The sequence below is a fragment of the Melozone crissalis genome, unplaced genomic scaffold, assembly GCF_028551555.1.
Source record: "Melozone crissalis strain CALT ecotype California unplaced genomic scaffold, PUWL_Pcris_2 ptg000041l_1, whole genome shotgun sequence".
In the NCBI taxonomy this organism is placed as follows: Eukaryota; Metazoa; Chordata; class Aves; order Passeriformes; family Passerellidae; genus Melozone; species Melozone crissalis.
This window is the reverse complement of record NW_026535819.1, coordinates 451,884-478,841: the sequence shown is the minus strand read 5'-3', so window position 1 is coordinate 478,841 and position 26,958 is coordinate 451,884. Positions and strand designations below refer to the sequence as shown.

General features: G+C 51.0%; 1 protein-coding gene across 5 annotated transcripts in view; it reads left to right on the top strand.

Annotated features, from left to right (window-relative positions):
* MVB12B (multivesicular body subunit 12B) overlaps positions 1-25,038 on the top strand; it is a 53,955-nt gene extending 28,917 nt beyond the window's left edge. For all 5 annotated transcript variants that reach the window (XM_054284158.1, XM_054284155.1, XM_054284154.1 and 2 more), the window contains 4 exons: positions 425-522; positions 16,625-16,680; positions 17,970-18,029; positions 21,802-25,038. In XM_054284158.1, coding sequence (XP_054140133.1) covers positions 425-522; positions 16,625-16,680; positions 17,970-18,029; positions 21,802-21,888 — 301 coding nt within the window. In that variant the 3' untranslated portion in view covers positions 21,889-25,038. The remainder of the gene's footprint in view (positions 1-424; positions 523-16,624; positions 16,681-17,969; positions 18,030-21,801) is intronic.
* The last annotated feature ends 1,920 nt before the right edge of the window (positions 25,039-26,958 follow it).

Genomic DNA, 26,958 nt, shown 5'->3' with positions numbered 1-26,958 from the left:
CGTGTGTGCCTGTCCCTGCTCTGTGTGACCGTGTGTGCCTGTCCTCCCTCTGTGTAACCGTGTGTGCCTGTCCCTGCTCTGTGTGACCGTGTGTGCCTGTCCTCCCTCTGTGTAACCGTGTGTGCCTGTCCCTGCTCTGTGTGACCGTGTGTGCCTGTCCCTGCTCTGTGTGACCGTGTGTGCCTGTCCTCCCTCTGTGTAACCGTGTGTGCCTGTCCCTGCTCTGTGTGACCGTGTGTGCCTGTCCTCCCCTGCTCTGTGTAACCGTGTGTGCCTGTCCTCTCTCGCTCTGTGTAACCGTGTGTGCCTGTCCTCCCCTGCTCTGTGTGACCGTGTGTGCCTGTCCTCCCCTGCTCTGTGTAACCGTGTGTGCCTGTCCTCCCCTGCTCTGTGTAACCGTGTGTGCCTGTCCTCTCTCCCTCAGGCACATCTCGCTGACGCTGCCGGCCAGCTTTCGGGGCAAGAGCCACAGCAGCCGCCTGGACCTGGAGCACCAGCACTCCAACCTGTACGCCATCTCAGGTGAGCTCACCCGCCCTGCTGGGCCCCTGCAGTGCTCTTGGAGGGCTTGCTGGAGTGCTATTGCACCTGAGCAAATATTGTCATAGCCGTGGCGGAATCACACTTAGCACAGGGTTTGCTCTGTCATGTTGTTTTTGCAAGAGGAGAAAGATACTGGATTTAAACCTGACTCTGTCAAAGCCTAATGAAAGTCTAGTCCCGTCATCTGGCTGAAGGAGATTTTAGGACAGTTTGGAAATTCAGCAGTTGGTTCAGTGGGCTGGTTGTGCAGTTGAAACTCCTTGTGCATAATCAGGGAAGAGAAGATGGCAAAAATGTACCATTCACAGGTCCCTCCTATTAATAGTGAGTGACACTTGCAACATGGGAACATGGCATTAATTCATGTACCATAATCAAAGGGTTATTTAAAAGGTAATCTCTGCCTGAAACTGCAGCTTCAAGTTCCCAAAGAGATAGAATGTAAGAATGCATAATCCTTGTCAGTCCTCGTTTTTCTTGTTACTCTCCTGCCCTAATACATTTGGAAATGTGAGGGAAGGTGTATTCCTGTGTTCACAGGAGACAATTCTGCATGGGGATGGGAAGCTGTGCTTTCTCTCTGGGAAGGCGCCAACTGCAGCAGCTCTGTGTGGTGTTGGTGGGGCTGCCCTTGCTGCAGGATGTGTGGCCTCTGCTCGTGGAGCAGCCCGAGGAGGCGCCTGCTTTACAGAGAGCCTGAGCACTTTACCAGATCCTTACAGGCAAAGCACAAAACAAGGCCTTGTAGAACTGGGCAGAGCATTAGTTCTTCATGTTTACTTGAGCACATTTTCAAGTATAACTCTTTATTTTTCCTCCAATTGCACATTCTCCTCCAGAAACACTGTTATGAGTTGTGCGTGTGTTGTAATGGCTATTACAGCTGTGAGTTCTTTCCAGAGAAAGGGTCTTGTCATTTGACACGTGCTGTGCACTGACAGGATTTTGGTGCACGGCTCCTGCCCACGGCTGCCTTGTCAGCAGCTGCAGCGAGGTGCCGCGTGCTCTCTTTGTGTGCTCGAGCCTTGCGGGGTGGACTGGTCCCCAGACACGCTCTGGGAGCCATTGCCGAGTTTCCTGTTCGTCTGGGCTCTCTGCAGTGCTGCTGCAGTGCCATGGCAACAGGAGATTTAGGAGCAGGCTGCCACGCCTGGGCTGCTGCCAGGGCTCCCCGAGCGAGCTGGTGCTGCAGGATGTGTGCTGGATGATGGAGCTGGGCCTCGGCACGCACAGGGTGCCTCTCTGCCTGGGCACAGCCCTGCGGGCACGGCTCACTCTCTGGGCTCCCAGGTCAGAACAGGGGTTCTTGGGGCTGCTGAGGAAAACAAAAACCATTAGGAGCAGTCTCTTCCCCTTTCAGTATGGCCTCAGTCTGCTGTGGGCGCAGGAGGAGCTGCTTGGGAAGGGAGGGCTGGCATGGGGGTAGGATGAAGAGCTGCAGCTTGGTCTCTCTTTGCTCTCTATAGACATCCAAGATTTTCTCAGTACTTGATGAAAGCAACACTTCCAGCTGTGGTTCAGCATGTTTGGGGAAGGTAAAATGAATTTTGGCTGTCGATTCTACTTTGTATCTCAAATATATTTTGGCAGAATGACTGTATCCTCACTGGAACTGCCCATTACCCCTTGGGCTGTGTAGTGCAATTGTTGTTTGCACAAAACTGGACTCAATGAAAAAATGGTCCTGAAAGCTGTAATTACAATTTTTAACCATTCTTTTGTCCTTGCCGGTCTTGGCCATGACACACTGGGTGACCTGAAGGTTAAGGAGACTTCTCTTGGCATATACTCCTAAGTGAGACCCTGGCAGGGTGCCGATAGAGAAGCGGTGCCCAGAGCCTGTCACGACCCACGGCAGTGCAGCACTGGCACTGCTGGCATCGTCCTCGTGCCCAGCAGCCTCCCTCGTCCCTCCCCGTGCCATGCACCCAGACCAAAGGCAGAATTAGGGTTTGTGATGTGCAGAACGTCTGTGGGTGCTGCTGGGAGCAGGATGCTGAGGAGCTGCCAGGTTTAATGTGCATGCTGGGGCAGGCAGCTGCTGGAAGAAGAATGCCTTGCTGCAGAGAGACCTGTTGACAGACATGGCTCAGTATTTCACAGCACAGTCTTTCCTCATGGCCTTCAGTTTAATTAAGATGTTGTTGTGACTACATACTGCCTTCATTTCAGACTTGAGCATCTTCTGCCAGCATATTGCTTTGGCTTATCAGAGGCACAAGCACAGTGAGGGAGAGGCAGCCCTCGCAGGCAGGCACAGATAATAACATACAGGGAAAATTCCTCAATGAAGTGAAAAATTATTTATAATAATGGTACTCAAATAGAAGGGAAATAAGTCACTCTAAGGGTATATAAATTTTTATGATAGTGTATAAACAGCCATAGCCTGCCTTGTCTCCCATCTATCCCTGCAGAGAATGAGGGCAACATCTAGCATAAAGAAAAATACAATAAGAAAATGAAGAAATGAATGGGAAGAGCTGGAGGATTGATCACCCAGTGTATTTGTATATCCTGATGTAAAAGGTGCTGCTGACAGGTGGCCAGGTTTCTTCTGTATAAAACCATGTGTGTGCTGTCAGGGCAGTGTGAGCAGCCTTGTTTCGATTGATGAATTGCCTGCTTTCTTGATTAAACCTTCCATCACTTACAAAACAAAAAGCCTGTGTTTCAATGGCAGAGTGGGACATGTCAAAAAAATCTGTCTGCTCTACCTTTGTGCAGATGTTGGGCACAGACTGTAACATGTATTATTAAAATGAATGTGGCATTTACCGTGCATTATTTCTTTCCTGGGAGAAGGGACCTGTAAATTATATGCTAATAATAAGCTTTAACCCTTTCAGGAACCAAGAGATGTAGGAATGTAAATATTCTGCAGGCCTCACTTAATTGGATGGGGTCTAACACCACAGCAGCACTCTGAAGTTACTAAGCAGTGAATTCCAGCCCTTGCTGCTGGTGATCTGTGCATTCTGCTGAACAGATTTCCCTGTAGCCATCTTCAGCATTGTATTACAGATAGATGTGTTTTGGGGCAGCAGCAGACAAGTTTGTGTAATTTGACTCCAGAACAATCTCGCCCCCTCTCTTGGCCTGTTCTCTGATTAGGATAGAAATTGTGTTGTCAAAATTGTGTAAGTACCTTAAGAAATTATGTTACCTGGATGTACTAATATGTCATCCATAAGTTTGGGCATCCATGCTCAAGTCATGTTAATCCTTAGAAATAAAGCAGGATCCAGAAGTGCAGCGTCTCTCACTACCCGGAGCATTCTCAGTTCCGTTCAGGACCTTGCTGAGCTGCAGGTGAAGGTTTTCATTCCCTTTAAGAGGAAAGAAGCCGTGTCTAAGCCATGGGTTGGAGCTTAGATGTCAGATCCCAAAAAGCATAGCACGCTTTATCTTCTGATAAAGGAACGCCCGTGCTGTGACCGAGACCGCAGCACTCGCTGTTTGTTTTGCTGAGGAGCCGTGGGTTTTCCAGCAGTCATTTGAGGCTGAGATGCCTTTACATGTATTTCCTACCTTGAAGGTGCTGCTTTGTGGTCTTTAAACCCTTCATTGATCCATCTCAAGTGACTGTGTGAGGTGTTTTCCTGTGAGAGGCCGGGCTGAGCAGGGAAGGGAAGCGCGGCCGGCTGCCAGCGCAGTGTTGGCTGCAGTGTGTGTGCCAGCATGCCGTGAAGGAGGAGGTTTCCCTGTGCGGCTCTTGCAGTGCCAGTTGCTCCACACCTCTGGCTTGTTTATTTTGGAGTCACACACCAGTATTTATTACCTTAGGGAGGTAAATATTTACTTAAATGGGTATTTATTATATTTATATTGAGGTAGTTTTTTATATTTAAATATTTATTGCCCTCTTTCAGACACTTTGTGTGAAAGGTCAGAGCAAAGTGTGGTCTGAGTTTGGAGAGGGAAGCATTGGTGGGCAGAGGCTCCGGTGCAGTTCCACTGCTGGGTCTCACAGGTGAGCGTTGCCAGCAGGAAGCGCAGGGCAGAGCCCCAGGGCAGGGCAGAGGGTCTCAGCCTGGGCAGCCCAGCCGGGGCCAGGTGGGCCAGGTGAGCCAGGCCCTGGCGTGGCACGAGTGGAGCTGAGCTGGGCTGGTCTGCACCAGGATGGGCTGCTCCTGCAGGCGCTGCGGCGGCGTTTGGCGATCACTCCACGCAGGTTTCTAATCCAGCTCTCTGGAGGCAGCAGAGAGACTGCAAACTGATGTTAATGGTCTGGAAAAATATCAAAGCCAGTGGGTTCCTGGGAAGGAAACGGAGCTGCTTTTCCTGCTGCGGGCTGGGGCTCCCTGCGGGGGCAGGTGCCGCCTCCCTGGGCAGGGCCGTGGGAAGCGTTTGCTTCTCACACTGCTCCCGAGGCAAACTTTGATTCCTCCTGCACGGGAGGGGCTCACTTGGAAATGCCTTCGGGTACCCGCTCCCCCGTCCCCCTCATTGTTTTTCTTTTGTACTTTGGTAGTGACAAAAGTCTCTTTCAGAGCTCTTTCTAAATTCAGATGTTGTTATATTTCAGTGCCCATGTGTCAACTTCCTTCTTGTTGCAAAATGCCAGGTCAAGTGGCCACATGTGCCACTTCCTTACTTGTCTGTTTCCTTTGAAAAGACACATCTCTCTTCTGTGTATAGAAGGACAGGTGTTTTAATCAGAGGTTAATAATTTATTTCTACAAACTATTGTTTTGCTTCATTATTTTTGTAGATAATTAAATTATGCACTTGTCACAGTGTATTTACTTCACTAAAACAGGTAATTCTGAAAAAAAAGGGAGATTCTATTCTTTGGATCAGTGCACAAGGATTGCTTTTATCTTCATCTTCTAGCACAGTTCCTGGTGGTTCTGCGATTGCCTCTAATGTTCAAGGGTTTTGAAACCCCCAGTCTTGGAAGGGAAGGTCCTGTGCTGCATCCTACTGTTGGTCCCCATCCCTTCACTTAAGGTCTTCGTGCTTTTTAAGAGTAGAAGCGTAACTAAATATATATTTTGTGATACTGAATTTTAATCAGGATGGTCCAAAAGCCAGACAAGTTGTGACACAAGCTTTATTCTGCATTGAAACCTCCTTCCTGAAGCTGAGATTAAAGTCAGCCTGTTCTTTACCCTATTGCAATTTCCAGTCTTTGGACTAAGAGACCTGGATAATCTTCCAGCTATGAAAGACTCTATTAATATCCAGCAGTTCAGGGAGGCTGGAGTCTCATGTAAAATGCTGCAGCTGCATATTTCAGAAAGGGAAGTGTGTTACTTAATACTATACTTAATGAGATACAAAAAGTGTGTTTCCTATGAAATTATACCATCCGTGGTGTGCAGACCCTTTTGGTGTGCTCTGTCAGCGTGCCCCACGTTACCAGGCTGTGCTGGGGCCCCAGCCCCAAATGGGGATGATGGAGCCATGAGTTCTGTCCCCGGTGACATTTTTAAGGCAGACAGTTTTTTGATGAACCTGCTGTTGCCCAGAATGCCTTTGCTGTTTTCCTCTGCTCCTGCCGTGTGCTGGCAGGGGCGGTGGAGCCCTGGCTGGCTGCTGCCCTGCCCTCGCTGGTCTGGCTCCCTTTGGCACGGCAGGCGGGCATGGGAGCCCTGTCCCTCTGCTGGGGCACGCGGGCCTCACCCGCGCTCCCCAGCTCGCACGTCACCTTCAGGGAGGCTGCTGAGAGGGTTATCTGCTCTAAGCCTGGATCCATAAATCGTGGATGAGCAGGGGTACCGGGCACCGGCTGGCGGCACATCCGCAGCGGGGCGATGGAGGGCAGGGACCCCAGGTTTGTCCTTGCCCTGCATGCCCCACAGCAGCACGGGGTGAAGGCCAGGGGCTGATGGAGGGCAGGGTGAACCCTTTGAGGGGTCCCAGGACAGGGGTGCCCTCACCCCACAGCACCAGGGGCTGATGAAGAGGATGAGCTTGTGGGACTGGTGCCGTTCCCATGGAGCACAACCTTGGGGTGGCCTGCACTGTGTTTGTTTTGCTTTGCCGAGTGCCAGAGTTTAATTTTTTTTTAAATAGGGAGCTGCTCAGAGGTTTGGATATTTAAACAGTTATTAACCGAATGACAATTAACAGATTGCAGAGACAGATTTTCTTTTCAAAACCTCCAAAATTGAGTACAGTTTGCAAAACTATCACAGCATAGTAATGACAATGAATTTTGATTTCCCGGAACTGATATTAGACTCCTTATTAAACTATGTGCATCTGCTTTTAATTTACTCCAAATAATTGGAAAATGCAATGAAGCTTTCCAATTAAAGCTTGGCTTTATGCTGTTTAATAATACCCCCCATAATATTATAGCTTATGAAGTGACAGGTGAGTTGGTGTATGAATAAAACATAAAGGCAGCAATAAGGGACAGAAAACCAGAGACAGTTGTTGGGGATTTTAAATGCTGGATGTAATTTGCATATATTAATCTCTTCTTTTCAGCCTTATCAGGCGTTCTTCAGTATTTGAAGTTAAAATAGCATTGACAGGCAGGAGTACGCTTAGTTTTTTCAAGGATTTATTACTTGTATAATTTCTGATCTTTAATAAGCAGATATGACTGATCCTCATAGTTCTATAGAAATCAGTTAATTGTTCCAGATGGCGTGTACTGATTATGCAAAATTACTTTTCACACCATTTTTTTTTTTCTGATGGAGTTTGGAGTAAAATTAAATTTTTTATAGCCTTCTTATCATGCTGTTTTACAGTGGGTTTTGCACAGAAGTTGAATTTAATCTACTATATTACATTGACCAGCAGAGTTATTCTAATGTAGCATTCTGTGATTTGACAAAGAATAATAGAACACGTTGCTCATTGTGCATTTCTGTGCCGCTAATAAAAAGGAGTTGCAGTGCAGCAAACCAGGCTGTTATTTATGAAGAATGCTTAATTCGCGCAGTTAAAAATGCAAAATTGTTACAATGAGATGTTTGCTCTTTTGGATAGAAGGCTCGGGCAGAATAAATGTAAATAGTCTTGCTGCTACAGATTGCATCAAATGAAGCAGGAGTCAGCACCTGCCTGGCGTGGCCGGGTGGGATGGCACTGGGAGGAGCAGCCACGCAGGCAGCGCGTTCCAGCTCCGAGCAGGAGATGTCACTGGTGTTTTCCCTGATTATCACCATCCAGATATCTCAATGGCACCATTTCGTAATTGAAAACATTTGTAAAGGTTGTTGGGCTTCATTTATCTAATGAAAAGCTGTTTATACAAAATAAGCCACACACGAAACCCTCTTGCTAATAAGTTTATTGCCGTCTGTTTTGGCAGTGCCTCAGTTGTGGCTGTCGTAGGGCAGGGCCCAGGGTGGGTGCCCGTCCCTGGGCAGAGCAGCAGGGACGGTGCCATGGGCAGTGCTGCAGGTGCCCACGGGTCCTGCCAGGCCCTGGGTCATTCTGGTGGGTGCCAGCCCTCTCTGCGCCACAAGGACAGGGCTCCTGCTCAGCCCTGGGCTGGCACCCGCCGGGGGCTGCACTGGCACCAGCCTCCCCCTCTGCAGAGGGCACAGAGGCAGCATCCCTGCATGCCAGGCCCAAGGCATCTTACTGATCCTTGAAAAGCAAAACAGCAAATGTTTAAAAAATGACCTTGTGGTTCATGGATAAGTGGGGGCACCACAAATGGACTGTTATGAATACTCCATATCTTTAACTCAATAGAAAAAAAAGACAAGTAATTAGCTCAGCTGTTAGAAAGCTCAGATTTCTCCCATCTCCTCTTGAACTAGAAAATTGTTGTGTGTATACTTTTATATGTCCATATAGATACGAATATATAATATATATGGAGACAACTAATGGCATAAATCAGAAATTATTAGAAAATATTTGTTCTAATGAAGTAATAATTTGGTGGTAATGTATTTCATCAGTGTAGCTTAAGGCTAAATTAAGTGGACAGACTTTATGTGGATTCTCTAATTTTAATCTTCAAAATGCTATCTAATGTCTCATTAAGACTTTCATATAATGTATCTTAAGTACAGTCATTAAATATAGTTTAGGGAGATGTATGTTCAGATATTGCTTAAAGATGTTTTAATAGGCCCATTTACTCTGATGATATTAATGAGCTCTTAACACATATTAAGCTTCTAAAACCAGTGGTGTATCCTTGCAGTGAGCAGATCAACATAGGAACTGTGGAGGAATTGGGTGTTCCAACAAAGCCAGTGTTCCAGGGGCTCTCCAGGGCCTGGCTCCATCCCTTTAGCTGTGTCAGCATGGGGCGGTGTCCCTGCTCCTGGGATGGTGTCCCCACCCTGGTGGGTGCCTCTGTGTGGGTGCCTCTGCATGGGTGCCTCTGCGTGGGTGCCTCTGCGTGGGTGCCTTTGTGTGGGTGCCTCTGCGTGGGTGCCTCTGCGTGGGTGCCTCTGTGTGGGTGCCTCTGCGTGGGTGCCTCTGCATGGGTGCCTCTGCGTGGGTGCCTTTGTGTGTGTGCCTCTGCATGGGTGCCTCTGCGTGGGTGCCTCTGCGTGGGTGCCTTTGTGTGGGTGCCTCTGCATGGGTGCCTCTGCGTGGGTGCCTTTGTGTGTGTGCCTCTGCATGGGTGCCTCTGCGTGGGTGCCTCTGTGTGGGTGCCTTTGAGTGGGTGCCTCTGCATGGGTGCCTCTGCGCGGGTGCCTCTGCGCGGGTGCCTCTGCGTGCGCAGCTGCTGCATCCAACATCCAGCGCTTCAGAGCTGCGCGTTGGGAACTGGCCAGGCCCGTCTCGGGGTCTGTGACGCGTACACACGTTTGGTGCATATCTGTTAAAATAAACTAATCAGATGGGTTAATGGAAGAGCCAAATATGGGCCTGTGTTTAGATAAATTCTGCTTTTTGATCATCTAAAGTGAAGATGCAAGAGTTGTAATTAAGATAATAAAAACTGCTCATTCTCTCTTGTCACTTCAATTCCAACTCAGAAAGTTATTGCAAAGAAAATTCTCTGGTTTCATCACTCAGCTCTTCTTAACAAATCCTTCTGAGTTCAGAGACTTTTATAATTACTAAATTGGTTTGTTAGAGGGAGATAATAGCAAATTTTTTCTTTTCATAATTGGACATTTCTTCCCTGTAGGCTAATGCAGGCGCAGCACTCACATACACAATGAGCTGTGCTTTTGAGAAACCATAACTGGCTAATAAGTGCCGTGGTGTCATCGGAGAGTAATGGTGTGCTGATTAGCATAATTAATGACAAATGGTGGTGCAGAGTGGGTGGATTGGTTTAGCAGATGATGAATGCGCTGCGCCAGGCCGGCCCGTGCCGCGGTGGCGTGGCAGCGCTGCCACTGGCACCTGCCACCGCTGCCCCCGCCCAGGCTGGTGGCACAGCCACAGGCTGGCAGCGCTGCCCCCGCCCAGGCTGGTGGCACAGCCACAGGCTGGCACAGCTCCTGGCGCTCTCGGCTGGCTGGGTGGCACCGTGTGTCCCTGCGGGGGCTGGTGCCCGGGCTGGGGGCTCTGCAGTGCCAGCACCAGCGGAAAGGAGCTGGGGGCTGCTCTGGGCCACGGGCAGAGGGCTGGGGGCCACGCCAGGCACTGGCCGTGCTACAGGATGGGCACATTAATCTGTGATTTGATTAATCAGGGCTAATTTACATTCACAAATGAGACTGATAAAAATGGAGTTACCTTTTCACCTTTAAGGAGGAGGAGGGATTATTTCTAGGTTGTCTCTTTTTTAAGTGATAAGCAACTCTTTTACCAATAAGGATGAAAATACTTCATTTGCATTAGCAAAAGAAGCTAATTATTATATAGTTAATTAGCATCTGGAAATGAGGATTATCTTAATTACAAAGCACAGTTTCCTTAATAGCTACAAAACTGTAAGTTTGATGTGTGTGGAGATTGGTGACTATTATTATGTAATTACTGATCATATTAATGGTGCTATGTATTTGGATATCATTTGCATATGCAAATGAAATTTACCTGATAGAAATATGTGGTTCCAGTAATGTTTTTGAGCACTTAAAAATGAAGTCCCGTTAGAGGATGTGGATCCTGCGTGGCACAGTGGATCTCCTCCTGCAGAAGGGCTTTTGGCCAGGCAGGGCTGTGGCCCCGTGCCTGGCTGTTGGCAGCAGGGCACCTCCCCTGGCCTTCACCACCCAGCCTGGGCGCAGGGACCGTCCCTGCATCAGGGCAGTGCTGCGTGCCTGTGCCCTGTGCCATCCTCGGCAGACCCAGCTTTGGGCCTGTGTCGAGGCTCTTCTGGCTGGGTGGATGCTCCGTGGGATGGTGGGAGCGCGTTCTGGGTGTCAGTGAGCTCCAGGGCAGAAGGTGGCTATCCATCCCCACTTCCTTCCTAGCCATTCCACTAACTTGCAGGCATGCTTGCGGGATGGAGAGCATGGTGCTGTCAGGGCAGCTGATCTAGTTTCTTTCTCCTGCCTTTATTGGAAACACAAAGTTGCTGTGTGTTAAAAATAACTTGGGTCTTTTAGACCAAAACCATGTAAAGAGAGGACCGTGCACCTTTGTCTCCCCTGGGAGCCCTGTGGGACAGATGTTGGTCACTCACTGCACTGCTGGAGAGTGTGGGGAGCTGCTGGGCAGGATCACAGCACTGCAAGTGTGAGCATCCGCCCTGGCAGTGACCCGGCTGCTGTCCAGAGAGTCTGGGAGCCTGGGACTGTCACAGCGGCAGCAAATCCACCGCACACCGCAGGTGGCTCAGCTGAGGAAAAGGCTTCCGGGGCCAGACACTGTAACAATATGCAGCCCGTGGATTTAATGCCCCCTGCCCCTGCCCCGCAGCCCTGGAAGCCGTGTGGATGTTTCTCTCATCAAGCAGCAGGAATTTACAGCTGCCGGCCAGGGAACACTGCGGCCATTGTGGGGCTGCCCGAGATGCTTTTTGCAACTGCTGCTGCAGCCTGCGCTGCCCGGCCGTGCAGACAGACATTACACGTTTAATGACTTCCAAGGAGTCTGTCCTTACAGCCAGAGCTGAAGGGAATGGAAAAGAGTCTGGGTTTCTCCTCAGCACACAGCCGTGAGCAGATGCTGAAGGAGTCCCTGCCTTTACCCTTTGCCTTTCCTTTGCCTTTGCCTCCCCATCACTAAGCGGGCCCTGTCCCAGCTCTGCCTCAGCCCCACGCGAGTGCCCTGGTTTGTATCTGCTCTGCTCTAATTAATTAGGGGCTGTGGCTTGGAAACAGCACATGCTAAGGTGTGATCTTTGAAGTTTAGTGTGGTGCAGAGACTTCAAAGGGGACATTTTATTAAAAAATAATAAAATCAAGAGCTCCTAAACACTTGCAATTTGAAGAGCTTGTTTGAAGTCTCTCCATGTTCTCTGGTGCTGATGGAGCCACAGTGCTGAGGTGCTCCTTAGGCGTCACCATGCGGCACTTAACCTTCACTTTATTTAAAAAAGAAAATAATCAAATCCAGGGGTACTTTTTCAAGTGTTTTCGTGGCTTGATCTTAGCAGTAAAGAACTAATTGTGCCATGACATGAGCTACGCAGGAAACGAAGAAAATCAAGGCTGACAATCAAATTAGCAAAAATGAAAATTTAGTCCAGGTCTGTTTTTTTAATCAAAGTCATTTCAAGAGGAACAGGAAAGCTGTAAACCTTTCCCAAAGCAGAGGTTCCTTCCCCAGCCCAGGAGGCCCCTGCTGTCCCACTCGCTGCGCCAGGCATTGGGTGCCTTGGTGCTGCTGCCACCCTGCTGCCTGGCCAGGCCTGGGCGCCGGGCACCGCGCTGGGCATTCCCTCAACAGCCCTGGGGACAGCTCCTGCTGCCCAGGAGCCACATGGAGTGCTCTGGGGCTTTCATGAGCTTGGGCTCGGGCTCATGCTTGCCTTGGGCCAGCAGAGCTGAGCCTGCACCCCTCTGTGCCCCTGCCTGTGCCCCTGCCTGCCCCTCCGCGCTGCCCTGTACGACACAACGAAGCTGTGTGCGTGTTGGGGTTGGTGTCTGCAGCTGGGGAGCACAGCTGGGACAGCTGCAGGTTCCCTGTTGCAGCTGGCTTGGCAGGAGCTGTCGGGAAAGGCTGCTTTTGGTTTTGGCCCCGAGGTTTCGCCCTCAGTGATTTGGTGTGGTTCCATATGGGCCTGGGTGCACTGTAGCACAAAGAACACACACATTTACTGTTCAGGTTGCTGTTTAAATCTCTGTGCCAGCCCCTGATTCTGAATCTGCTTTCAGATTCCTCTGGTGCCATTTAGCTGAAAATCAAGTTTTCTCTAAGCAGGAGAGCTCTGCTGGTTTTATGGTGTTGCTGTAGGCTGGTTTATGAAATACTCTTCTTGGTAAAGGATAAACACTCTGTTAGCATTCAGGTCTGGGGAAAATTGGAACAGTTCTGCAGCGTTAGAGGAAGCCCTTTCTAAAATCTAAGGTCATTTAAATTTTAAAGGTGGTAGTAGTGCACTCAGTGTTGGGTTTTTTGTTGGTTTGGATTAGCAGTTCTTCATTTTCAGTCATGCAGGAAAACATTTTGCAAGGGATTTATTTATTTATTTAAATATTTTTAATATCAGAAATTGAAAATTCTAGTGTAACAGGCGATGCAAAAACAGTAATATAGAAATCCAAAGCTATAAAAGCTTATGGTGAGAATTTAATGCAGAAACAGCTGTTATTTCCTTGGGAGTTCAGGTGTATAAACTGTTGTGTGGCTGTGTATCCCCACCATCGTGGTGTGAGGAATTAGCGCTCGCTGCAGTGTGCAAACGGAGCCTGCCAGGCTCTGAGGCAGCGATTCATCTGTACCCAGGAGTTAAATATGACAATGTTAGCATTTTTCATTTCCCTGACGTTACCATTAATAAAGCAATGATCCAAAAGAAGCTTTGCTGAGTCTGTTCTTTATGCTTCCATCACTCACAACTAGATAATTTCACACAGGATCATTTTTAAATTAAATGGCGATAAAAGCGCTCTGCTGTCCTGTGCTCACTAGTTCATAGAAGTCTATCAAGTCATTAATGTGTCATGACAAACTGTGAGTTGGATACAAGAGTAATTAATTATTTGCATAAATAACAGGTTGAACTCGGTGCTTTCAGCCACAATGACACATGTGTCGCGTGGTGGACATCCTGGAGCCTGTGGCAGAGGTCACGGCAGGGTGAGGGCTGAGCTGGCACACGGGTCATCCCGCTCTCATGGACACAGCTTGGAAGCTTTTGTGTTTCCAAGTTCTTCACTGATGGTTGCTTCAAGAGAACATCTGATCTTTGGAGCGTTAGCGAACAATTATACAGATTTTCATAATCACCATTAATCACCACATATTTTTCAAGATAATTACAGCAACTATTATTTAGATTTCTCTTTTATGTGCACATTGTAGAAAAGAACAAGTGCTTATTACGCTGGGTAGTGTAGAGAACTACCGTCTGAAGTTCTTTGTCATCCAGAAACTCATTATGTTAGCTGATGCTGCCTGTGAAAGTTCGTCAGCATGTTTAAATTAGGGTAGCATTGGCAGGTCTGATTATTTAAATCTGGTAGCTTGGCTAAAAATATAGTTATTCAAGAAAGATGAATTACTAATTTGACAACTGAGATTTAGTTGGAGTCTGCAGCACAGAAGGCAGCATCTCTCGAGTGCTTAGAGAAGGGTGACAATACTTTCACAGATTAAAGAGAGGATTTCTAAGCGAGCTAGCAAGTTGAATTATAGAGCATGCTTTGGTGTCCTCCCCACCAGAGCCGGAGAGCAGGTCTTGGTAAATCACAGTGCAGGAGCAGCCGGCAGGTGGAAGCGGTTGTGTGTTCGGTGGTCCTGCACCCATGAAGGGACACGTCCACTACACCTCACCGAGGCATCCCTTCTGCTGTCAGGGATGCATGGGAACGCTGTCCTTTGGGGCTGCGCTTTGCGAGGCTGGTTTACCTGCTGGCTCCTCTCAACTCTTTTAACTAATTGCAGTGCCTGAGTTAATTAGCTGTGACCCTCAGGAAGGAGCTGGTCCTGGGAGGCAGCAAACAGCCATTGGAAACAGTTTTCCTTCTGAAACCCGATTTTATTTTGTTTCGTTTTGAGGGAGAAGAGCACGCCCTTGCAGTCCTCGTGAGTGGGAAAAAGCCCATCTTGGGCAGCAGCAGCAGTGGGTGTCTCATCCTGCGGGCAGGGGACCCCACGGGTGGGGTGGGGGCACAGGAGGCTCCCGCCCCCAGAGCATCTGCTTTGCTCGGGGAGAGCAGACGCGAGGGGGGAGCGCTGCTCCCCATGCATCTTGTCTGGGCTGTCCCTGCCTGCCTGCAGCCCCTGCGTGGCCCAAGGGCTCCTGGAGCCCAGCTGAGCCACGGGCTGAGGGTGAGGGCTGAGGGCTGCTGCCCTCCTGGTGCTGGGGCAGGCGGTGGCTGCGGCTGCCCAGGGCCTCGTTTCTGTAAAGGTTCCAGAACTGGTGGTATTTAAACCCTCGTGACACCGGAGCTTGGCTGAGAAAGGAGACGCTGAATGAGCACCTTGTTTTCTGCTTTCTGCCTTTAATGCATTTTAGCAGCAGGCTGGTGACGGGCCTGACACGGCAGCTCCGCGCACGCTCCCGCGCTTGGGGAGCGCAGCATTAATAACACACTTCCATGCATCGTGCCATTTTTAAGCATGATCGTTATGATAAAGGGCATATACTTAATTACAGGCCTGCTTAATTACAGCTCTGTTGAAGCTCGTTTGTTTAGGAGAGCGCTAATTGCGCTGCAGAGCCTTTGGCTCACCCTGCTTTTATCTGCTGCTTTGCTGTGTGCGCTGAGCTCCGGGTGGGCCGGGCGCTCTGGGGATGCACACTCTCCCTGGCTCAGGCTTTAGATTGCTTTACAGAGGCTGGCATGTGGCTGATCAAAGGGGGTTCCTGTCGGATAACAAGTGCAGATGGTCTTTCAGGTTTAAAACTTCCTGGGTTTGGTGATGCTGCTTTTCATCTGTTTCCTTTTGTTTTCCTTTGCGCTGTGGCTGCCACGCAGCACCTTTGATAACAAAATTACTCCAGTGGAGGGGGGTTTTATATTGGAAATAGACAAAGCCAATGTAAAAGGCTGAGTCTACTCAATGGTAACTCAGTGGTGCTGTAGAAGTTAGAAACAGCAGAGGAGCACTGGGTTTGTGGGTGCAGATGCTTTCTGAAAGAAAATCCTATTTGAGGATCAGTGGAGGGCCTCTCAGGGCTTAAATTTGCTCTGATTTGAAGTTTTATTTCTTTCAAAGTTGAAATTTAAAGACTTCAGATGTTAACGGTGTAAGTGCAATTAAGGGGGTGTATCTGGGGTGTGAGCTGCCTTCGAAACATGCCCTTTTCAGTCTTCCATGCAAATTGCTGAGTTACATGTTTTAAAAATGTCTCCCTTGTACTGCCACGTCTTGCGGGAGGCCTCCTGTGACATGGTGATAGCAAGACACAAACACTGACCATCATTGCACTAGGATGAATATACAAGATGGTATAAAGGCAAACAGTGCTCTGAGTACCATTAAGGTTATGCTACAGAAAAAGCTGGGCCATGTGACATGAGCCTGTGGTGTCGTGTCCTCATGTCTGTCTTCATATTCCATTGGTTTACATCCTCCAGATGTGGTTTGCAAGTGTTTGAGCTGCTGCTCACTGTTGAGTTTACACTAGCAGCAGCCAGGCCAGGGAGGGTGCTTGGCCCCAGGTGTTTGTCATCATTTACCTGCTTGGTACACAGGTGGTGGTGGTGACTGCTTTGGGGGCTGCAAGTCCCCTGAACCAGCTGTCCCTTATCCTCTTGCTCAGACACCACCGCGTGCTGAACTGGTTTGCTGAGGAGGCGATTAATAGAAGTTGTGTCCTTCTAGTTTCAAATACTGTCCTGCTTTGCCAGCTGCACAAAACTGGAAAATGCAAAATTGAGGCCATGAAATTGTATATGGATAGAGCAAGGAGAATTTGTTGGATTCCTGGCTTGGTAGGGACTGACCCAGCTATGTCTTAAATGTAAAGAAACCACTGGCAGTTTAGAGGGAGAAAAAGGCTGGCAGTAACGCTTGGGAGCAATCAGTCATGTGTCAGTGCTGTGAACACTTGATCTGTCACTGGGAATGTGTGAAGTTGCATGTCAGAAGGCAGCTGGAAACGTCACATGTGATGTCTTGTCCTTTTCAGCAATGGATGGAGTGCCTTTTATGATTTCGGAGAAATTTGCCTGTGCTCCTGAAGGGGTGAGTTTGTTGTTCTCCAGTGTCTGAAATCCATTGTTTCATGGGGAGCGATCACAAAACATCAAGACAAATTAGCTGCTTCTGGGAGCTACTCTGTTGTGGGGCCAAATACATACCCAGTGCTTGAGATGGGCCAAGGTTGCATGTCACAATAGCTGCCCGTTAGATGGGAAAGGCTTTTTCCAGATTGCTTCTAAAACTGAATTGTCCTGGGATTTCAAGGTTTATTACCATCAAAAATAGGAATGGCAATGGGACTCCCTGGTGCTGAAAGCATTTCTAATTTCTTAGCATAGATTGTAAAGAAAGCTGCAGAGATGAGCTCTCCTGCATTTACCTGCTGTGAGGATGGCATAGTGCCAGCAGCTTTACTACTTCCTGCTGTCCCTGCAGAAGTTCGGGGCAGTGGTAATGGCACAGTGCACTCCAGTGCCATCAGCTGCCCCAGGGCCCTGCCTGGCTGCGGGTGAGCTGCAGAGGGCACTGGTGGTGCCTGCTCCGCAGCGGGCGCTGCTGCCTGCACGGCAGGGCACGTCTGCTTCCCCAAACAGAAACGCTGCTCCTGGTTCAGAGTGACCTCTGGGTGTCACTGGACCCGTGCTTGGTAAGGTTCATGATCCAGAGCTCAAAGATTCAGCATCCAAATCAGTTCCCAAATCCATCTGATCCTAAAGCAGCATCTTTTTAAAAATCAATTTACAGGAAGCTGTTAAGGCAAACACTGGGCCATCAGCTGTGTCTGATTTTTCAGTAGTGCTCCAGCTTTTTGCTTTCTTCTTCCTGCTGACAGCGGTTTTTCACATCCCTTGCTTTCTGAGAGGGTTGTTTATGGGCCATTATTCCCAGAAATCTGAAGTCCCTGCTGTGAGGACAAATGCAGAGATATTAGGTTGTGCTAATCCTCCCCGCGGATCCTTTAGACACCATTGCCACCATATGGTCAGTTTGGTCAGGGCTTCCTGCAGCTGGTGCTGCTCACGCCTCGTGCTGCAGCCACAGAACCCGTCCAGTGCTGCAGACCCACCCTGCCCGCACGGAGCAGCACCAGGGTGAGTGTCAGCTGTCGTGCTGAGGGAGAGCAGGGCTGGAGCGGGGAGCCCCAGCCCACCGTCTGCTGTTCACTCTCCTGCTGCAGCGAGGAACAGGATCGTGCCTGTGTTTACAGATGGTGCCTCTAAATCTCTAGTGATGGAGTGTTTGCTGACTTGAAACACAACAAAACAACAAACAAACAAACAGACACCCCCTCCCTGACCCTGAATCTGACATTTTTGTTTCTTTCTTGCCAGATGCAGCCGGTTGATCTCTTGGGTATCACAATCAAAACCCTTGCAGAAATTGAAAAGGAGGTAAGTAGCCAGCCAGGCACTGAGCAAATCATGAGGGCTGTGTTCACTTGTTTTTAAGAACCCTTCCCTTATGGAAAATACTTTTCGTGTCTCTCCCAGATCCACCCTCTTGTGCCTGAAAGTTTTGTCCAAGTACAGAAGATGGTCAGGCCCAGTTGGCAGGGGTTTTGCAGGCGCCCCGTGGGACTGCAGTGGCTGCAGTGGTGGATCTGAGGATGCTGCCTGACAGGGCCAGTGGCTGACAGATGCACCCACTGCCTCGGGCACTGCAGTCTGCCACGTGGCACACATGCCGCCCCTCTGTTTGGGACTGGCAGTGTCTGTCAGGAGGGACCCTGGGAGCAGGGGGTGCTCAGGGCTGGCAGCCCTTCCCCGTGCCTGGCTGCTGTCCCACGCCTGCCCTGAGCTGGCCAGGGAGCAGATGGTCCCTTTGGCCACGGGGAATCCGTCTGGTGCTGAATTTGCTTCTGCATCATCTCTGTGCGTTGCCTGGTGTGGGAAAGGTCTGGCGGCCCGGGGGCTGCCTGGGGAGGGCTGGGCTGCACAGCCCTGCTTGTGCCCTCGCAGGCCTGTGGAGGGTGGGGACACCAGCACTGCAGTCATTTCTGTGGGCAGCGAGGAGAGGCCAAGACCTGCCTGCTCTCCCACAGCTCCTGCTCTGTAGCAGGCTGTGTGCGTTCCAGCGTAATGAAAAGTATGATTATGCAGCCCATATTCCTTGATGAAGCATCTTGTCTGCACATAGAGAGCTACACATATAAATATTGTGAATTTCGGCATGGCTTTATTTCCCTTGCAAGCAATAGCACCATTACAGCAAATCTTCTGGATATCCAAAGCAGCCAGAACATTCTCCCTGGAGCAAGATGCCTTGCAAAAAATATTCCCAAAGAATTCTAAGAATTACTGTTCTCTGTCACCGCATTTGCAGATGTATGCATCCATCCTCCAAGCTGCAGGCAGCTGAATTTCAGGACTCTACCCTGTCAGGAAAATGATGGAAATAGGTGCAAATCCTGGACTGCACCTGAACCGCTCTTGTTGCCCCAGGATGGCACAGCTGTGCCCGGGGGAGTGCTCAGAGAGCTGGGCTATGAAGAGGTGGTGAGGTGCAGGTGTAAGCAGCACATGCCATCACTTCATGGCTAATTTGGTGGATGTAGGACAGACAGCGCTGCTGCCAGTCTCCCAGCAGGGCTCTGGGGGTTTGTCCTTCACCCCTGCCTGCCCTCGGTAGGGTAGATCACTGAGCAGGCGCCTGGGCAGGTGCAGGTGGCAGCCAGGGTGGTGGCACTGTCCCTGTTCCCCGCTCTGTGGTGGATGCTGTGCAGCAAGGGCAGCGGGCTGGCCGCTGGCAGGGTGCACCCTGTCTTCATGTGCGCTTGGCGTGGTGTAAAAAGTCTAGAGAGAGTCTGATTAGTAAAGGCAGCATCCAATATTCATCATTCCTTTTAAAGTGATAAGGAAGGCAGTTCATTTAACCACTAAATTGCTACAAGTTTTCATGGGCTCCTTTTTGCAAATATATTTAATGAAGAAGTTGTAAATCTAGAAGAGCCTAAAATTTTAATTTTACACAGAAATATTTTTCCTTGTTTGCATGTTTGTAGTCAATTCTCCTGAGTGCAGTCACATGAAATGTTCTTTAAATGAACATATTTGCTAACTGGCATGATTTCAGATTTTAAAACATTGGTTCCAGCAATTAGGAGTTTCCTCAGTTCCCCAATGACTGGAGAGATTCGTCTTGATTATAATTGCTCTTAGCCACGCATATCTAATTTGTGTCTTTTTAAGTGTTAATTAGTAAACAGTTTGAGCTGACATCTTTATGCGTTTGGGTGTTGAAAAATGAGGCCTATTGCATGCCAGCGGCTGCAGCATCGCGACAGGGAGGTGCGGCCCCGGGGAGTAAAGGCCCGGTACAGCCCGGGTACAGACTCTGATACAGCCCCTGGTATAACCTGGGCACAGCCCCGGCACAGCTCCAGTACAGCCTGGGTGCAGGCTTTGATACAGCCCCAGTACAGCCCTGGTACAGCCTGGGTACAGGCCCCGGTACAGCCCTGGTACAGCCTGGGTACAGGCTCTGGTACAGCCCTGGTACAGCCTGGGTACAGGCCCCTGTACAGCCCTGGTACAGCCTGGGTACAGGCTCTGGTACAGGCCCCGGTACAGCCCCCAGTACAGCCTGGATACAGGCTCTGGTACAGCCCAGGTACAGACTCTGATACAGCCCCTGGTGTAACCTGGGCACAGCCCCGGCACAGCTCCAGTACAGGCTGGGTACAGCCTGGGTACAGGACCCGGTACAGCCTGGCTACAGGCTCTGATACAGACCCGGTACAGCCTGGGTACAGGCTCTGGTACAGCCTGGGCACAGCCCCGGTACAGCCCCAGTACCGCCTGGGCACAGACTCTGATACAGTCCCGGTACAGGCCGGGCACAGGCCCGGTACAGGCCAGGCACAGACTCTGATACAGTCCCGGTACAGGCCGGGCACAGGCCCCGGGCACAGGCCCGGTACAGGCCAGGCACAGACTCTGATACAGTCCCGGTACAGGCCGGGCACAGGCCCCGGGCACAGGCCCGGTACAGGCCGGGCACAGACTCTGATACAGTCCCGGTACAGGCCGGGCACAGGCCCCGGGCACAGTCCCGGTACAGGCCGGGCACAGGCCCCGGGCACAGGCCCGGTACAGGCCAGGCACAGACTCTGATACAGTCCCGGTACAGGCCGGGCACAGGCCCCGGGCACAGGCCGGGCACAGGCCGGGGTGCCCCGTTCCCGCCCGGCCCGGCACGAAGCCGCGGCGCCCCCTGCCGGCCCCTGGCCGCCTCGCCGGGGATCCATCGCCATGGCCGGCCCTGTGCGCTCGGCAGGAGCGGGGCTCCCGTAGCTCAGCGTCGCGCCGGTGTCCTCCCGAGCCGGCACCAAAAGGAGGTCGGCGTCGGGTGGAAGTGGCACGGCCCTGGTACTGCTGGCACGGCCCTGGGCCAGGTACCGGCATGGCTGATGGCTGCCCCACCGCCCTGGTGGCGGCACATCCCTTGTCCTGGTCCGGCTGTGAGGAGCACACAGGGGGACGTGTTTGTGAGATTCCAAAGGCCACAAATGCGGCACTGGGAGATGCATAGAGGAGAGTCCGTGTACGGGGCCGTTGCAGTGCGTGTGCCACGGTCGGTCGCAGGCAGCTCCTGCCTCGGTAGCCCCAACACATGGTGTTGCTTTGGCCACCCGCCTGCCACGGGACAGCCACCGCTACCCCGGCCTGTCCTGGGGTGCCCTGGCAGCGGCCGGGTGGCCGCGGGCCGGCGGGTGCGGCTCACAGCGTGCCACGAGATGGCACTGCTACAGTGCACGCCAGCCTGCGAGGGATGTCCCCTGTCTGCAGTGACACCGTGGGCCCAAGGGGTGTGAATGTAGGGACTTTCACCCTCTTGCCAACCAAAAACGTTAATTCTGATGGTAGCAGCTTGAGTAAACTTGCCAGGGGGAATGTTTCTGACTAGCTGCTTTATGGACAGGATGAGCGTGGTCACATTTGTGTTAATGCGGGGTTTTGGGGAGGGGGTGAGCCCTGCCTGGGGAGGTCACTGATGTGAGCTCAGGTGGTACCAGCAGGTTCACCTGGCATGGCCCTACCTGGGCCAGCTGTTGTCAGCCCAGGTTTTTCTCTCATTTTTCTGCTTCTCACACCGTCCCAGCACAGGTGTGGGCAGTGTTGTGTGGTCAGTGCTGCAGTTCCCTCTCTCTGCTTTGCCCCACAGTACGACTACAGCTTCCGGACGGAGCAGAGCGCGGCAGCCCGCCTGCCGCCCAGCCCCACCCGCTGCCCGCCGGTGCCGCCGTCCTGAGGGCCGCGGCCGGAGCGTGTGTGCGTGCATACTACTGAGCAGGACACGGGACACAGCCCCGGAACCATCCCGCGCCTCCCCGTGTCCAGCCACGCCGCGCTGCACCGCCCTGCACACACCGCTCCACCGCGGGCACCTGGGCAGCCGCCCCCACCCCGCCGCACACCCCTCTCCACGTGAGTACAGGACTGAGGACTGGGAGCCTGAGGCAGCACCTTGCTCATCCCCACTTTGTAACCCTGCTGCAGGACAGTCACAGAATCCAGAGCTGTAGCAAACCTCTGCGAACACAGCCGGGAGCTTGCGGAGCATGGAGAGATCTTACCCCTGAAAGGAGCAATGGAAGGCATGGCTGGGTACTGCCACACAAGCTGCTGTGGAGCTGCTTGGCGCTCCACACCTTGCAGCAGGAGGCTCCTGCAGCACCCAGGCCAGTGCAGAACCCAGCTGCAGTGAATGCCAATCCCTCTGCCACGGTCTGGGCACAAAAGTTCTGCTGTGGCTGGGATCGGTCTCAGATCCACTGTGGTCACTGGATTTGCCTAGGCTGGGGGAGCCAGGGCCCCTGGCTCTCCCTGGGCGCTGGCCGGGCAGGCAGGGTGCCCAAGGTGCACTGCAGGTCCTGAGATGAAGCACCTTCGCTTTGCACAGGGTGTCCGTGTGTCCATACGGATCTAGGGCAGCAAGCCTCCTGTGTTTCTGGATGGATGGATGGATGCTGGCAGCGACACCCTGGCGGACGCCAGCCAAGCTGCCTGTGGACCTGCTGACAGCAGGGATGCCATCACCTGCCCATCATTGAGACAGTTCTCTAACGTGTTCCCTGCTAGCTGCTAAAACAAAAGAGATGTGCCTGTTTCCTGGGCACTCATGGGGAAGCACTGAAGACTGACATGGCGCAGGATGAGAGCGGGATGCATTAAACCCTGACCTCTGCCTCCCTGTGATCGCTGACCGGGCTTGCTCCCAAGCCAAACGCATGTCTTGGAGAAGTCCATTGCTGTAATAAGTTATTTACAAGTGCCCATCTGACTCTGTGCTGCTCTTTCAAGTCTCTGCTGTAGAACAAACATACATCATGGCAGCAAAATGGCAATTTTGGAGTAAGAGTTAAAATGTACAATTTTTTGTATTGTAAAATACTGATTCCCTGACCCCACTGAAATGCAATTGCCATGGTAACAGGAACAGTGCTGTTGCTCTCAGCCTGGGTCGTACATGTGCCCCAACCTACTTTGCACTCCCTTGGATTGATCTGGCATTTGCTAGTTGCACAGAGTGGTAACTAACAGCAGTATTTGTACTGTCAGCTAATATTTTTTATTTGTACATAAGTAAAATAATTCTTGTCCAAAGATTCATCTCTGGTTTTAAGGCACCACACTGTACTGCTGGGATGAAGAGCACAAAATACATTTGGGACAAACTGAGTCCAGATCTTTGCTTCAGCTTCTTCTGATCAGGTAAATAATTTTCTGGAGCTATGTCTGTAGAGTGGCCATGTGGTTGGAGAGCAGAGGCCGATTTGGTTGCATGTGCATTATTCCTGGGCAAAAGAGTTAAAGCTGTGCACCAGCTCTGGAGCCCTCGGGTGACCCCCTGGAAGTGCTCGTTTACTTGGAGCTTGCACCACCATTTTTAGTTGTTATTTATCCTGCAGTAAAGAAAAGCCAGACCTCACTGCCAGGCTTCACAAAGGCCAGATTGATGATGCCGACGTTGACAAATGAACATACCATGGCAGCTTGGTCATTCGGCTCAGGTTCACTTCAAGTTCAAATCCACTCTGTGCCGTAGTGCTGTGCCCATCTCATCCATCTTTTGTCTTTCTATTTTTCTGCTTGTAATTTGTTCTGTAGTTTTCTGTGACATCCGTTTATAGCTTCTCCTGTGGCTCAGTGGTCACGGCAGGTAGGCAGGAGCCATCTGCAGCAGTGCATTGCCCATAGCTCTGGGATGAGAGCTGACCTTCCCTGCTCCTGGTGGAGGAACGAGGGCTGCACGGGGCGCAGCACAGTCTGCAGAGCTCCAGGGCAGTGCCTGCCACTGGGAGATTGAGAGGCAGCTGCCAGGAGCCCGTCCTGGAGCCACCTCTTCCCAGGAGGGCAGGGCTGCCTGCATAGCGAACAGGGGCTCAGCAAGGAGCAGGTTCTGAGAGCCACGAGCCCCACACTCGGTGCCACACTCCCTGGGTTCATCTGGGAAAATGGGTGCAGAGCTCCAAGTCCCTTTTGTAAGAGAAAATCAGTGCTTTAGAACTTATACCAACTGCTAGGTTTGCTCAGCTTGCTCTGCAGTGACCCACAGGAAACACTGGATACTCGAAACACTGGCAGGATACGCGGCTGGGACAGGCCTCTACATCTTCAGGATATATTTGTATACTTACTTCTCCCTCTCTAACACTGGGCCAGCAAAGCTCCTTCAGGATTCACCTGCAAGGAGCCTTGAGAGGTGAGCTTGCTCTCCATGGTGTGGTCCTGCACCACGGCGCTGCGGGGACAGCCTGGTTCAAATGCACAGACAGGACAGATGCAGTTCCTGTGGGGCAAACACAATGAAGGTGTTCTGAACAAAAAGCTGCACCTGCTGAGAGCCAGCTGAGCTCTCAGGCTCCAAAACTAGGCAGTTCCAAAAGGGAGAGGGCTCAGAGCCAGTGCTTGGAAGCACAGTGAGACACCATGCAGGGTGGTTGACTGTGTCAACTTCTCAGTCCACTGATCAGAGGAAGCTTTTTTTATTGCACTGCTGAATTCCTGAGACCAGGGCTGTCAGGTCAGCATTTCCACTGGAAGGTTTTATTGGCTGCTCCATGACTTTAGTACTCACGGCAGCTCATTGCAAGGCTGGTCCTTGCATCCTTACAGTGAGCGCTCCATGCTGGCATGTGCCATGGCCAGTACCTGCATCTCTGCATCTCCCTCCCTGTCCGAGCGGTGACTGTGGAAGAATTGGCCCAGGCAATAAACGTCCAGGGTGTCTGATGTGGATGTTGTCTGGCTGAGGAGAAGCCTTCTGCAGCATAAGGGGAGGGGAGGAGTCAGTGGAAAGCAACAGAAGCGAATTTGCAGAGCTTTACCAGATGTTCTTGGCTATCTTGTCTGAATTTGTAGAACAAAACTGGTCTCTAGGTAGTTTAATCTTGTGGCTGATGGAGAAGTTAGTTTGCCAAATTATTATACATCTGCAACAGAGACAGAAAAGCAGCAGTGAGGGGTTTGCTTACTGTAAAATATGCCTTCTGATGTGAATTCCTAGTGACACGCTGCCTCCTGGATTCCTCACGGCAAGAAGCTGGTCATGTGCCAAGGTGACTTGTGGCCACCCAGGCCAGGCTGTGCTTTCTGCTGTGTTGATCATGGGAAGGCAAGAAGTTAGTCCAGAAAGTGATGTAGAGTGTGAACTTCGTGATACAATTCAAGTGTGAATAGTTGTAGTAGGTGTCTTCCCTTAAGGGAGCACCTCATATCTGTAGTTCCATAGGAGTAAACTGTGTCAGACTTTTCCTGTGACTGTCCCTGCGTGTCCCCACGGTGTTTGTTGGAGGTTTCCTGGCTGGGAGCCTCCTGTGCTGTGGGAGGTTGTTGGTAGTCTGTAGCATTGGGCTTGTTTGGTTTCACACCCACCACTGCTCCCTCAGTGTCCTCAGCTCTCCAGACTGAACCCACGTGCTGCCGAGCCTGGAGAATTCCTGCCATGGGCACTGCAGGTGCCAGGTAGGTGCTGGTGCCAGGGCATGCCTCCCGGGCCTTGGCACCTCCTGTTGTGCGGGGCCGGGAATCTCCTGGCAGAGGGGCCGGGACGGAGCTGGCAGTGCCGTGCTGGCCGCAGTGCCGTGCTGGCCGCAGTGCCGTGCTGGCCTCGCCGCCCGCTGCTCCCCAGGCAGCTCGGCCTGTGTGCCCAGCCGTGCCCCCCGAGCTGCTCCTGCTCCTCCCAAAGGCGGGAGCCTCACTACACCCACCAATGATTACCTCAGCCTTGGAGCCTTGCCGGGAATCCCCCGGCAGAGGGGCACACGGGGGGCAGAGCTGCTCCTCTGCTCACAGACAAGCTCTGCGAGGTGCTGCTCCGTTCATTCACCACAGGGAAACCAAACGCTTGGGCTGTTCTGGTCCTTTGTTGTGAAATTGTTTCCTAACAGCAACAGATTTAAATGTCATCATACAAATGGCAGAGAGAAACCTTTTATGCAGTTGTAAGGTGGTTTTCTAAGATGGTTGGGTTACTGAAAGTGATTTTACTGTGCATTAATCTTATGAATGTTACTATGTTTTATATTTATTTTAGATGACCCTCCTGTATTTTACAAAGGGAAGTTTCATTGTGTGATAACTCCGTCTGTATTCTTAATATAATTTGTTAAATGAAACTTGTTTTAATCAGATAATTCTGTGTGCTTTTGTGTTTTAATTTTCTGACTGAAACAACCACCTGGATTGGAAGAGTGAACTACAGAGGTGGCAACATGATCCCCTACAGGGAATGTGCTCTTGTTTGTGGGCTTTTTTCCTTGGAAATTGGATGTAAAAAGCCTTGAAAAATTTGTCCAAAATGTCTTGCTCTACAGGTATGCTGCAAAATGAAAACAAACTCGAGTGACGTGTTTTATGGGGCAGGATTGGGTGAAGCCTGGCTGGAGCAATCCTCAGCCCAGCGATGGGGCAGGCAGCACCGAGGGCAGCACTGGCACCCTGGGCTGCAGTGACCACTCTGGCACCAGTGCAGCCTGGTACCTGCATGGCTGGGGCAGCAAACCCTGAGGGAAATGGGCTGCTCAGCCAGGGGAGGCTAATACTGCACTGCACTGAAACTTGTTTTTCTTTGTGCTAAGTTATTATTCTTCTGAACTTGACCCAAGCTAGTGGTGCACAATCTGACCTCTGGCATCTTCTCACCCCAGACAGTATTTCTGTCTCGCTTATTTTGAGTGCTCTTTGAATTAAGGGAGATTAATACCCAAGTTCCCGACATTCTCTTCAGGCATATGTTTTTATAACCTTTTGAAAGCAGTACCAATTGTTGCACAAAAACCTCAGAGGCAGCATCTTGTGGCTGCCGTGGGAGCTGTCA